Source organism: Chiloscyllium plagiosum, unplaced genomic scaffold (genome assembly GCF_037043375.1).
Source record: "Chiloscyllium plagiosum isolate Xiang-an unplaced genomic scaffold, Cpla_swu_hap1 HiC_scaffold_25, whole genome shotgun sequence".
In the NCBI taxonomy this organism is placed as follows: domain Eukaryota; kingdom Metazoa; phylum Chordata; class Chondrichthyes; order Orectolobiformes; family Hemiscylliidae; genus Chiloscyllium; species Chiloscyllium plagiosum.
In genome coordinates this window covers 30,510,988-30,525,466 of record NW_028270163.1, presented here as the reverse complement: position 1 = coordinate 30,525,466, position 14,479 = coordinate 30,510,988, and the positions used below count along the sequence as shown (strand labels likewise).

The 14,479-nt window shown below is 38.2% G+C and overlaps 1 protein-coding gene across 2 annotated transcripts in view; it reads left to right on the top strand.

Moving 5' to 3' along the window:
• The window catches only part of stx8 (syntaxin 8), a 197,864-nt gene that overhangs the window by 146,558 nt on the left and 36,827 nt on the right, over window positions 1-14,479 (top strand). For both annotated transcript variants that reach the window (XM_088000556.1, XM_088000555.1), the window contains exon 7: window positions 4,719-4,820. In XM_088000556.1, coding sequence (XP_087856682.1) covers window positions 4,719-4,820 — 102 coding nt within the window. The remainder of the gene's footprint in view (window positions 1-4,718; window positions 4,821-14,479) is intronic.

Below are 14,479 nucleotides of genomic sequence, written 5' to 3'. Positions count from 1 at the left end.
TCCCAAATAAATATGGGTACTATAACTGACACTCTTGGTGATGGGGAGCTTTGGTGGGGTTGCGCTGAGTGGAGTAATTTAATTTAATTTATTATGTCCAATTATTTATTGTATTGTAGTATGGATAGTTTTTGTTTTAATTATTTGGTATGTAGAGTAGTAGTTAATTTATTGTAATTGTTGTTATACTCTCAGATTGTTATACTTGTTGTAATTTTATAATTTTGTAAAGAATATAAATCTTTTTCAATTAAATAAAAACACAGACAGGGCATTTATGAATTCAGCAGCACACAATATTGAACCCAAATCATGTGATAAGTTTACCCATGGAGATGACTCACTTTTACAAAGCATTGGCATGATGATATTATCAGATTGATGAAATTACATTTGTGAAAATATTCAAGCCAAAACATAATATTTTGTTCAGCTTAATGCACATGAAACATGTGAGAAGGATGATCTCCTGTAAAGACAAAGGTGAAATGACAGGTATCTGAATAAGTGGATTGAACCTTTGCTCGCAGGTCAGGAGCATTAAGTTGGGATAGTTCCCTGGCCCTCAAACATGACTGGGCTGAAAGTGCTGTGGAAGCTTTGATTTTTGTTCCAGAGTGGCCAGGTTTTCTGGGAGCAGTGATGGATAACTGGAAGTATTCCAGAGGTGGGTTGGACAGAACACTGGCCTCACTGCTCTGGCACCTTGCTGAAGAGTCTTAAAAAGAAAAAGAACTAAAAACAACCTCCAGCCCTCAGACTCGTCACCATCAACACAATCCATGTTCACTCATACTTCTGACTCATCACATGATTCCTCATATCTTCTATGCCCCTGTACCCAACCCCGACTCCTCATGCCCTCCATGCCATTGTCTGCCTTCCACCCATCTCCATTTCCACTTGTAGTCCATATGCCAGATTATTGCTAACCCATGACCCCCACTATACCAACTCCACAATGGAAAAGCACTAGTACATTTGCTCAACTGAGATAAAATAATTTTAAAGTGGCTATTGAATAATTCATTAAAAAAAATTATATTGATGAATAACTCAATGTAGTTAACTTCTTTCAATACCTTGTATTAAAAAGGATTGGAATACATAGTCCCATTTCAGAGTGTCTACAACTGCATGGAGCTGTCAATTGACTGTGAACTCAGAGGCTTCCTTTATTCACCAATCTGATAAAAGAAGGTTGTAAAATTAATCATATAGTATTAGCCTTCCGATGTTAACCACATCAAACTTATGTCAACAGACAGAATAAAATAACAAGTATTTGCTTTACCACTACAGTTCTTTCCAACTATTCAATGAATATGTTCTTAAAAATAGTTTGACAGCTCCATTTGACATCTAAGTTAACAGTTCCAATGAGCTTGACCATTCCAATGAATTTGTGCACTCTTTACATACATTCATATCTACTTTTAACAATCCCAAGGGCACTCCCAAAGCTGTCCCAGGACCATATCCAAAATGATACCTCTCTTTAAGCACATCCTCTCGATCCCAGCAACACTACAACATTTAGAACAACTATCAAGTCTAATCTGCTCACTTTATGTTTCCCATTCCTAGCTGACAAAAATCTGACTTAGTTGGGCAGTTTCTTCTGCGAACCACAGGTGCCCAATTTGGAATACACCCTTATTTCACTATTCTCGTGCAAAAATGTTAGATACTGTGTTCAAAGGCAGGTTTTCCAGATTCAACCCAAGAGACTAATTTGTGCCAAGACAGATTAAGTTATCGAATAACTTGTTATAAAATTTCATACTATTGTGCATTTTTAAGACTATGTAATGATAAAATTTGAATCTGTGGACAGCAGTGCATAGGTCATTACAAAAGAACCAGGATGGATGTGAAGGAGATTTTGTCAGTATGCGTTTAATTACCTTGAAAAGATTCTTCAGGACCAGGCTTAAACTTCTTCAGGATTTCCTATTACATGACTTTTTACAATTTGCTCTTTCGTGTGTTGTGAATGTCACCAACAATTCAAGCAAGTGTTAGCCTATCAGCTCTCGATAAAGTTACCAGAAAAGGAGGATCCCTTCAAACTCTGATGTGTACGCAACTATAGTTGTTACCATCCTTCTGTATGAAGGACCCATGCTGAATCAAGGATACCATAACACTGACACATATATCTTTTGGAGGGTTTCCACTGCACACCCTCCACAGCATCTTCAAGATCACTGACAATGTCTCATCCCAAACATTGAAGTTCTGATACAGCCAACATCACCAACATTTGTTGGGTGCATCACGTTGCATCAATGCAGTTGTGTGTCGAAGCTTGTGTCGCATGGAGAGCTGACCACTGGTAAGTGAAACAGAAGCACCATCCCAAAACCTTTCAAGGATTTCCTGAAGACGTCTGTCTCTACCACATTGACCATTGCCAGTAGGAATTGCATGTTGTAGATTGTGATGCCTGGAGATATTTCTTCAGGAATACTGCTAAGAGCGAGCAAAGATCCAGCTAGATGGAGCAAAGAAGGAGAAGTATAAATTGAATTCTCCCCAGCAGCAACTATGCACCTGCTGTGGGACAATCTGTTGATCATGGATTGGCCTGACTAACCACTATTGGATCTGCAACCAAATGAGTGCAACCTTCCTAAAATCTTCTTCAAAAAGAACTGCCAAGAGTTGTTTGACCTCAATGACTCTTGAATTCAGTGCCTTACTAAGCCATTTCAGAGGACAGTTAAAAGTCACTCACATTGTTGTGGAGTCACATGAAGGCCAGACTGGGTGGGAATGGTAGATTTCTTTCCCTGAAGAACATTGATGAACCAGATGCCAATCATTGATATTTTTACAGTCACAATGACAGACTACACTAATATTTCAGTTTTTTCAATTAACAAATTGTATTTAAATTCCAACGAGTGTTGTAGTGGATTTATTCTCCAGTGCCATCTTTCACAGGAATAAAAACTGAATTTCTGAATCGATCAATCTTTCCTGGAACATAGACAATTGCTCCTTAGAAAACCAATTGTTAGGAAGCTGAATGCAGTTAGATTTTGCAATTTTGCATGATAAGTGCCTACAATCCTTCCTGTCATACAGTTACACGTGAAGGCCACAGTTGAATACATACAATTTGAAAAGGTTGGATGTCTGAGGGATATTATTTCACTTCTATGTAGTAACATAAGTATCAAAAATCTTTCTAAATAGCAGTAGTCAGCAAGAACTAGCAATCTCTTACTGAAAGATTATTAGAAATGTAATACCGCAGAAACACAAGACCTATAATTCTGTATCTGTTACAAATTAAACATCCTTGGTAAGTGAAGAAATCTTTGCTGAATTGTCACTATCTGAGCAGTGAGTTAACTTCAGAATCCTTTCCATCATAAACCTTTCTTCCTAATGCTGATGTGCATTAGAAGAATTTTGTTTCTTTTTGTTCAAGATTTTTTTTCCAGGTATTGTTTCACTCAAAGTTATTTTATAGAATAACTTATATATGTGTATCAAAGGTTTCTACAAGAATCGTTTTTAAACAAATGTAAAACCCTAGCAATTAGGCCACATTTCATTGTGGAATTGTCTCGTCAATCTGCTCCCTGGAGGGGGAAAATATCCACAAGTGTCTTTAAGAAAGCATGCTGCAAACAGCTGGTTAGTCTGTATGTTTAGCACACTGGTTGTTTGCAGGTAGGTTTGGTTCACCCTAGAGTGATTTGTGATCAAATATTTTCATGACCTTCCTGAATCATTTGAGAAATGTTGACACTTGCTGTTGGTCTTCAAATACCCAGTGAAGCAAGCTCCCACAAGACACTCATTTCAGAGTAAATAGTGGAAACGAGGAATGTAGAACAAGTTATTTCAGGTGACAATCATTGTAAAGAATTTTACTTTTGACATTTGTAGACAAATTCTTAAAATTATTTGTCAAATAATGAATAGACTGCACATTCACATATACAATGCTGTTTTTCTACTCTGGATAAGATCTTTTCATTTCAAAGTTTGCCTCGATGATCATATTTAGTTCACTCCACTTTAAGCACGGAAACTATCCATCTTTAAGTATTACCATATGCCATAGATTTTAGATGGAAATAATGTGCCTCATTGCATTGTTAATGCAGATTTCAGTTGGTTATTACATTAAAATTATCAGATGTTCTGTTAATAATTTTGATATTATGTTAAAAGGTAGATAAACAAAAAACATTCAAATTTAGCACAGCTCTGAACAACCTCAACTTTCTTAATTTTTCACTGATTGTACACTCCACCGACAGTGTATGGATATGAGAAGAGAATCATAGGTGCTCGGTCTTTGGAAGATTATAGCTGACCAGCTTGGCTGGTGTCGTAGTCTGGAAGTACAAGCTCATGCTGGTGTCTTTGTAATGAGTCGAAGTAACATAAATAGATGAATACTGACCTTAATGCAAACCGAGCTGCATACTCGAAGACACTGATCATTTCCAGAATGTATGCAGAAAGTGTAACTGGAGAATATTATTGAAACCCCATGTTCCTCTTGATGCTTCTCTGGTGGTGTGTGAGTATTCCGCTGAGCATTGCTATACTATTTCCCTCAAAAACACTGTAGCTATCTTGCATTTCACAGTTCTTACCATAATTGTATTTAATTGATTCTAATTGATCTGAAACTATGAGTTAACAGTGACTCATATTCTGTATGTTTTTCGCTTTTTCTTTTCACGCAGAGATCATTGATGACCTGACGCACTTAGTGGATAAAACTGATTCCAGAATTCAACGTGAAACAAGACAAGTCAAACTGGTTGATAAGAAGTCAGCCTCTTGTGGTATGTGGATATATTTAATATAGTCCCCTCAATCCACCAGATGGCATTACGATGTCATTGTTTTTAGTAGTTTCCCCTTGAACATGGCCTACTTAACCCTTTTCCCGCTTGTCCACCAAAAGAAGTATTTAGGAGTTGGTCATGTTTGTGAATGCACTGTTGTTCACAGTCCTTTGTCTGACAAAACAAAAAAACCAAGGTTTTATGATGATATTTGCATATGCAGCTGTTCAAACACTAAGTGAGGATTCATTGATAGTAATTCTCACCTCTTTGCCCTCTGCAAGAGCTCTCAGCAGCTGTTACCAGTAAGCAAGCAAATGATCTGCATCCTAGCAGTGTAACATCGCAAAAGCACCAGGCTTCTGTCAATCAATCCATCATTTCAGGGTGCTGTAATTCGATGTTTTCCCAACTTTCTTTTGCATTCCTCCCTCAGTCGCTTTTATTTAGATTTACAGAAAACGATTTTAGCATAGTACTTTGTTTACAGTTTAGACATCATTTGGACTTTGAATTGCTCTTGAAAATAATGTCTCTTTTAGTAATGGACATTCTTAAGAGCTAATGAATTGATGTAATCTATGTTACCATGTTTCAGTGTTACATCTTTCACCTTCATTCATTAGCAACTTATAATTATAGTCTTTTACATTTAAAGGGATTTTTTTGTTTGATATTAACAATTTTCACGACAACTGTCCTTTCTGCTGCAAAAATGCAGATTACTATTGCTATTCTGTTGAATTTGCATTATTAAGACTTGCAATTCAACATGTCGTGGCTGAAAAGTAAAAGCTTATTGTTCTCTCTGCAACACAACACTGTGTTGATAGTGTAGTCTCTCTTTTGTAGAATGTGCTCCTGTTTCAGGAGAAAACATTAACCTCAGCATTGTTTTGACAACCGTGTTGGAAAACCAAATGAAAATTGGAGCAGCATGATAATGTCAAAAATATTACTTCAAGATTGGTTTATTTGCTTATCAAACCTGCTGTTGAATTGCCTAGGAAATGCTTACATTTTTTTCAGAAGGAAGCCTAGTAACCACCAAGCAGTGAACAGCAGTCAGATTTGATGAAATAACAAAATGAAGGTCAGCTAATATTGCACTAATTCTGCTTCCTGGTGGCCATGACAGCCTGCAAGGTTTATTTGAAGATCCCAGACTCTGATTCAGTGTGCGCTTTGTTACCGTAAAACAGTTTTAGGCTGTGCCAACAGTTTAGGATATTAATGAATCCTTTAGAGAAGTGAATGGAGAATTCCTTCCCCCCTTTTTTTCACTCTTCTCTTTGTTTGACACACACATCTTTGTCTGCTGAATCTTGTTGGGCATAACTAATGAGTAGGCACAAAAAAGCCAAGAATTATCAAGAGTAAAAAGAAATTGGTGCACACACAAGGTTAAAACAGCAAAAGGTGAGATGTTGCCCGTTGGCAAGGTACTTTCGATTTTATGAACTCCCTCTTGAGCAAAAAGGTTGTCAAGGTGAATGTAGGGAAATTTTTAGAAGGCAACATTTGTGACACCAGGCGACTGTGAAACGCCAGCTCTCTGACCGCCAGGCCTCAGAGCCTATTTAGTGTCCCTCTGCCTCATTATTACAAGCACCTTGTGGCCCACCCTGCACAGCTGCTGAAGGGGAAAAATTAAAGCAATTCACACTCTGTGACTTAATGCTGAGAAACAATTGGTCCTTGTTTGGCAGAACTATAATTATGAAGGAGCTAAAGTAGAAGAGGGATTGTGGTTATTGAGAGTGTCACAGGATTTATAGAATGCTATATCAGTTGAAATAAAGGGTGGCTTGTTGACAGACAATTATCTGATAGTTAAATTGGTCGAGGAAGGTATTTCAGCAGTTTTTTTAAATGAAATTGTTCTCTTCTGAATCTTGGTGTGGTGTTAGTACTTGGATATGTTTTCATATACTGTTTAGTTTTTAATAGATATGTTAATATGATGAATCTCACTAAGCAGCTCTCCAGAGACTATGCTACTTTGCAGTGCAAACGAATGAAGTTCTGCTCTACTGGTAGGTTTCCGTAACACACAAGAAGAGCCTTTGTTTCTTGTTTATAAACCAGAAACATGTCTAAAATCACTGAAACAGTGAGAGAGCTGAAGGGGCTCCACTGAACATGAGGCACAATAAATAAAGATTTGTGCACTTGATTTTAATGCTTTGATTTGATGATCACTACTCTTTAGGGGTTAAGGGATCTGAGAGGAAGACTGCTAAAACTGTCTTTCAGCTGACTTAATTAAGAAACTTCAATCTTGTTCTACAAGGCACTCTGTGTGTGAAGCTTCTTCCTACCATGAATAGGCGTTCAGCCTGTAAAGTGTATACATACATGATGCCATTGTGTTTTGTTGCCAAACTGCAGACAGTGGCAAGTACAATCTGGGATTTGTCAAGGGTTACCCTTTAGAGATTTTGCTTTCTGTGAAATCAAACACAGGTTTTTCTTCTATTAACTTTTATCAGCCTGAGAAAGTTTAACTGAAATGTTAGTTTCAACACCTTGACTCAAGGGCTCCCAATACATTTTCAACTGCAGATTACCCAAAGGTGAGAAACAAATGAATACCAGTGCCCTGGTATTTTGTGGATGAATTTCCCAGGGCTTAATCATCTCAGAGCTTGCTGCATCCAGTTCCTCCAGTAATAATCTACTTATCAAGTAATTTAGCTGCCTCTTGAGAATCAGTCTTGCAAATTTTGAGTAGTTTTAAACTGATTCAATTTTGAAGGGAGAACCATTAAATCAGTTATTAAAGCTTGAAATAATAATAGTTCCTGAATTTATTAGCCGGTTATTGTAGATGAAGCCAAGACATTTTATTTTACAAAGACTGCTTTCCAAAGGTGGCTTGATGAACTGTTATGGCACTTGAAAAATACTATAGTAGTAATTAGAATGGATGATAGAAAATATTTTATCAGCTAAGCTGGAAAATAGGAGTTATTTATTGAATTACCCCCTCCCCCAAAAAAAGATTGCATTTCAGGTCAGTATTTGGTGCTGTTGTGTTTTCCTGACAATTTACATTAACAGATGTTACATTGAAGCACTAATAGCTAGACAATTAATTGTACTATAAAATATTGTTAGTGTAGCTCCAATTTAACAGAAAGTGCTTGTAATTTTCGGGATGCAAGTTGATTGTTTTCCTGTTACAAAATTATATTCAGTAATTACTTTTCATGAGACTTTCTTGTAATGAAGGAAGAGAGGAGAGGTTTCATTTACTGGAGTAATCTCTTCTCACAGTGCAAAAAAATTAGGTTGTTTAGTACAGGCTATTTACAGAGGAAAGTACTGGGTGGTCGGTTAAAGATGGCAACAAAAGGGGACGTTGCTTACATTTGGAAATTAGACTTTGATCTGTTTGGTCGGCAAACGTGGCTTTTATACACTGACCTGAAAAGTCAAACAGGACTTTAACAACGGAGACACTCGAGTTAATTAGTGTGAAGGTGACAGTTTCCAAACTTGAATGAAAGAACTTTAATCCTCTTTTTAGAAATTAAATTTTTCAATTGTAAAATGCTGTCACGTGCTGAAATTTACCTTCAGACATGCTGGAAGGTTTGAAGGAAATGAAGGGGAAGGAATCATGATGGTTTAATTTGATGTTTCCAAAGGCATTGAAATACTGTTATGATAGATATAATTATTGAGCAATCTTCAGTGCTTTATAAACTACAGCACATGAGCAAACCTAATATCTCCCAATGTGAATAACTGAAGGTTTTATTATTTATATTATCTTCCATTGATACCAGTATTTTTCATCTGCCTGATTCATTTTCATTTTTGTATGACTGTGCTTTGTTGGTCTTTAAAACTGCATAACTAACTATATTTTAGGGAGTATTAGATTAGATTAGATTACTTACAGTGTGGAAACAGGCCCTTCGGCCCAACAAGTCCACACCGACCCGCCGAAGCGTAACCCACCCATACCCCTACATTTACCCCTTACCTAACACTACGGGCAATTTAGCATGGCCAATTCACCTGACCTGCACATCTTTGGACTGTGGGAGGAAACCGGAGCACCCGGAGGAAACCCACGCAGACACGGGGAGAACGTGCAAACTCCACACAGTCAGTCGCCTGAGGCGGGAATTGAACCCGAGTCTCTGACGCTGCGAGGCAGCAGTGCTAACCACTGTACCACCGTGCCGCCCACTTGAGGAAGGTTGTTCTTATGAATTGGTATGTTTCTTTTTCTCCATGTCTTCCTCAGTCCATGCAGTATATTTCCCTGATTGAAGTCATGAGGAGATACAAAATACTGGTTTTGCATGGTTTGAAAATGAAAAGAATTGGAAATAAGTCCTTCTGAACTAGTTTAGTTTCTTAGTATTTTAGGTTCTTGTGTATAATTGTCCTGTCAACGGACATATTAAGTTATTCAATTTCAACCTGATCATAAATATACATTGTTTGTGCAAAACGTTTCAGCTTTATGAGATATCTGCTTATCAATCCTATATGTATTTACGTCTTTAGTCTGCTATGATATTTAATAACTTGGTAACCTGCGGAATTTGTTTCTGGCTTCTTTTCCCTCTTTCATGCCTTCTCCATCCTGACCTCCAGCAACAACTCTGAAAAGCTTGTTGATTTCTTTGTCACCCTTTGAGACCATCCAATCAACTCTTTCTGCCATTTTTCTCTCTTCCCAAGCCTAACGTTGAACCTCCTCGAGGGCTTCGGTCCTGACTTTGTGTCTTCTGTGGTTTCTGCCGAGCTTTTTGTGCACTCTGAGCTCCTCATCTCCATGACACCGAATTCTTGCTTTCTTGATTCTATTCCTACTAAATTACTGATCACTTATCCTCCCTTTCTAGCTACTATGATCACTGGCATATGTTATGATTCTCTCTCCTCATATTCTGTCCTTTACTTCTTCAAATCTGCCAATATTACCTGTCTTGCCAACCCTTAACACTCCATGCTTGCATGCTGTTTCTCCATCTCCAACCTCCTTTTCGTCTTCAAAGTCTGGAACTTATTAATGAAAATGTGTTGTTACAATCCAAATTTGTGACCATTTTCCAGGCACTCCCTGTTTGAATCCCCTTATTCAGGCTTCTGTCCCTGTCACAATTCCAAACAGCACTTCTCAGAGTTACAAATGACATCCTCTTTGACTGCTTACAAAGGCAAACCATCCCTTCTCAGCCTATATGTGCCCAATGTTTGACACAGTTGATCACCCCACCCTCCTCCAAAGCCACACCTCCATCAATCAGCTTTCTGGGACTGTACTTGTCCGGTTCTATCAATTATCCGATCCGTATAAGGATTGGTATTTGGAAAGTTCTCTTGCTTTTCACCTTCCTATTGTCCTTCACTGGCATCATCTGGAGACACATCAGTTTCTGCATGTATGCTGGTGCCAACCTGCACTACGTCACCCCTTTAACTCTTAAACTATTCCACTTTTTCCAAACTTTCAAACTGCTTTTCACATTGCTCGACCAACGCTTTTTCTAATTCCAAAATCTTCCAATTGGGAAAATTGAAGCCATTGTCTTAGACCTCACGACAAATTCTGCTTTTATTTTGCCAACTCTTTGCCTGGCAACTGTCTACATTTGAATTAGATCATTTGAACTCAAGTTGAGCTTTAAACCACAAATATGTGCTTTCATATAGACTGCCTAACCCACCTTCTTCGCATCATTCGTCTCTGCCTCAGTCTTTCTGCTGCATAAAATCTCATCCATTTCTTCGTGACCCCAGATTTGATTTGTCTAGCGAATTATTGGCCAGCTATTTGCATTCCATCCCCCGTAAGCTTGATGTTGTCTAAAACTCTACGTTCTATTGCATTCTAACTTGCACAAAATCCTGTTCACCATCATCTTTGAGTTAGTTGACCTACCCTGACCTCCAGTTAAGCAGAGCCGATGGCTCAGTCCCTTCCTGTCTCTGTAATCCTCTTCAACTCTACAGTCTCCAAGATATCTGTACTCTTCTAATGTCAGCTTCATGAATAGCTTTCCATTTTAATTGTGCCACCATTGATGGTGAATGCCTTGGTGCTAATCCCAGGAATTCTCTCCCTAAACCTCACCACCTCTCTCCATCACTTTCATTCTTTAACACACACCTTAAAACCTGTCTCTCATTGTGACCCATTAGCATAGTTTGGTTCAGAATGCTTCAATAAAGAGACTGGTACTAAAAGGTACAAAAACGTGCAAGTTGTCATTGTTGAGTGAAGGGAAAATGGACTTTGGTCAAGATAGCAATTGTATGCTTCTGAATTTCCCATGAGGTCTGTAAACCCAACTAAAGGAACTACTACCAATCTAGACCCTCCTGTATTAAAAACTGCATCCAATATTTTTGAGACATCTAAATTGGTAGTTTAAAGGGGAAACTCAAAAACATAATCCTTAATTCAGCTGGAGTGTGTAAAGTGCTTGCACACAATGGCTCCACAATTCTGTTATTTTAACCTTTTTTTCTGCAGATTTAGCTATAGATTTCTGCCAAGGTGAGTCTAGTATTGCGAGAAGTGAGAATTAAGCCAGTGGATATTTTCTTGCTTATTAATAAATTTTGGTACTTGTACATCAATGTCTAAAGACAGAAACAAATAAGCTTAAAAAAAATTCAACAACACATAGAAATCGTGTTTACCCTGTTCCAAAGTAAATTGCTATTTGTTACAAATAAGCCTGATCATTGTACTGCCTGAGAGCAGACTTGAGAGTTTGCATCAATACTGTAGATTCCCATACATTCAATAATGAAACCTTCACTCAATCCCCCAGTGTCGATGTCCTGGGTTAGCATTGGCAAGAAACTGAGCTGGAATAGCTACGTAAATTCCAACTAGGTCAGAGGCTGGGAATTCTCCATTGAGTAAGCCACTTTCTGATTCCCTGAAGTCTGTCCACCACGTACAAGATACAAGTCAGGATTTTGTCGGAATATTCTCTGTTTGCCTGCAAGTGCAGCTCCAGCAACACTTAAAAAGCTCAACATTATCCAGCACAAAGCAGCCCACATAATTTACACTGTATCCACCAACTTGAACATGTGATTCCTGTGCCACCATTGCTCAATGATAGTAGTGTGATTGTTAAATGCAAGATGCATTGCAACAACTCAAAGATTCCTCTGTGGTACTTTCGAAACCAGCAGTCTCTACCATCTAGAAGGGCATTGGTGGAAGATGCATAGGGAACACCCTTACCTGCATGTTCCCCTCCAGTTTGAGTTGGAACTATATCCTTCACTGTCATGAAACATTCTTCCTAACAGGATTGTGGGTGCATCTACACCACATGGATTTCAGTTCAATAAGGCAGTTTACTATTCCCCTTGAAAGGACAATTTGGGATGGATAAGAAATACTGGCATAGCCAGTGACACCAGTGTTCCAGAAATAAAATTATTCTAAGTATTTTGGAACTCTTCTCCTTATATACTTCAATGACCAAAAATAGGGCCATGGAACAACCATCAAAAGCATAAATATGATCTGGGGCAAAAATAGCTTCCATTTTTGTTTACATAATTTAGTTTGCTTTCTCAAAACTTTCCAAAGTACTGCACATTCAATTAATTATCTTATTATTGAGGAAGAGTGGTCATTGTTATTACACAGACAAGCATGGCAGCCAGTTCACAAATAGCAAAGTTCCATACTCTGGAGTGAGATAAATAATCAGTTAATTTTTTTTGTTGATTGAAAGGGAGTTCTTGACTAGGACATTTGAAGAATTTCCCATTTTCACTTTGGAATTCCCCTTTTTCAAGTAGTTCCAGTGGATCTTTTATATCCAGTGAAATTAGCAGATTGTGTCTCATTAACATGTTTTATGAAAATCTGTAAACATCTGAGAATTACGAGCTTGTTATGTTTCAGGACTATGGTCTGAATTTGCTAAAATCTGCTAAATGTTCAAGTAGTTTCTTAGAAAGTTCCTTTCTGTGAATCTGAGTGGGTTATCTCATGCAATTCTCCATAGCTCAGCTCATTATTTGTACTTCATGCTTCTATTGTGCACCTGGTTTGTTATTGTCATCTCAGCAATGGCAGAAGTACTCGCAACTGCCAGTTCCTCCCAGGGTTCCCAGGGCTGGTGCCATATTTGAAGCCCAGCTGTGCATCAAGTCAAGTGCTGCCAGCCAAGAGTTGTCCTTCATAATATGCCATGGAGGGAATGCAACATAGGTTTAGAAATGATACCTGGACTTCAGGGAGTAAGTTATGATTAGAAATTTTTTTTAAAAAAGGTCGATTTTAGCATGAATTTAGATGGTTAAAAGATGATCTGATCAAAATCATCAAGACATTAATAAGATAAACTTTCCACTGGTTGGGAGGAAAACAAAAAAGAAACTTCTAGGTGCACTTCTGGTGGTACAAGGACTCTCTATTGCAAACTCAAGCTCGCATTTGTAAATGTATTGCTTTTTAACATAATCTTTTCTGATCAGTTGTCATTGTATCTAAACTACAAAACTCACGCTACACAGGTGACTTATGCTTTGTGTCATAACATTTTAAAAAACCTATCTAAGGGTGTGTAACTTTTTCCCCAGTGCCTAATGTAGCATAACATCATCTCATTGTTCTATTGGGAGCGACTCATGTTTCAAAACCTTCAAGCACTTGAAAATGGTAAGTTTTATTCAACAACAGCAAAAGAGAAGAAAAGCAATTTTTTAAAATCTGCTGATGATAAACAAGGACCACCTGCCTTTTGATTTATAGTCAGTGACTCATTACTGCACCCGACTCACATCTATTGGAACTGTGTCAATTAAGTGCTAACTGGTTTGTTGTCCCTGACACTGCATCACTGAGTCATGCTGAAGGTGATGTTTCTCCTGATCAGCATCCTCATCTTCCTCCACAGAACACTGCTGTCACTCTCTAAGCTGTTCAGAGTCCACCATATCTCTTCTTTGTCTGCTCCAATTGTGCAGAGCGCACATGCTAGGATTATATAGCACAGTCTGGACTGTACCCACTCCCTAGTCTGATCTAAGCATTGAAACCTCATCTTCAGGAAATCTATCATCTACTTCATGATGGCCCTGGTTGAAGAAAGCACTGATGAAAGGCTTTTGCCCGAAACATTGATTTTCCTGCTCCTCGGATGCTGCCTGACCTGCTGTGCTTTTCCAGCACCACTAATCTTGACTCTGATCTCCAGCATCTGCAGTCCTCACTTTCGTCCTTGAAGAAAGGACTGTGTTTTATCTAAGCTCAGCCTCAGTCAGGAGGGTTGTGTTACAGAGTCATCAATCAGGGTCGCAGATGGTAGTACTTGTTTCCTAGTGACCATCCTTGTAAAACATTTTAGCCCTTGAAATGAAGAAGGAGTGTGAGAGTTCTCAGAAGTGTAGGCATTATGGTAGATCCCAGGACATTTAATGTGGACTCCTAAGGTGTGATTTCAATGCTCACAGATGACTTGTACATTGATGGAATGGAAACCATTTCAGTTGTTGAAATCTGTTGTGTTACTCTCAACTTCCAAGATACAAGAGAGGCAAGGTCTTGGGATAGCTACACAGCATTTCTATATGCACATAATGGATATAATGCATATATTATTCATGTTGCCATGGAAAAGGTTGTAAGGTATTCCTGAAAACTGTTGGAC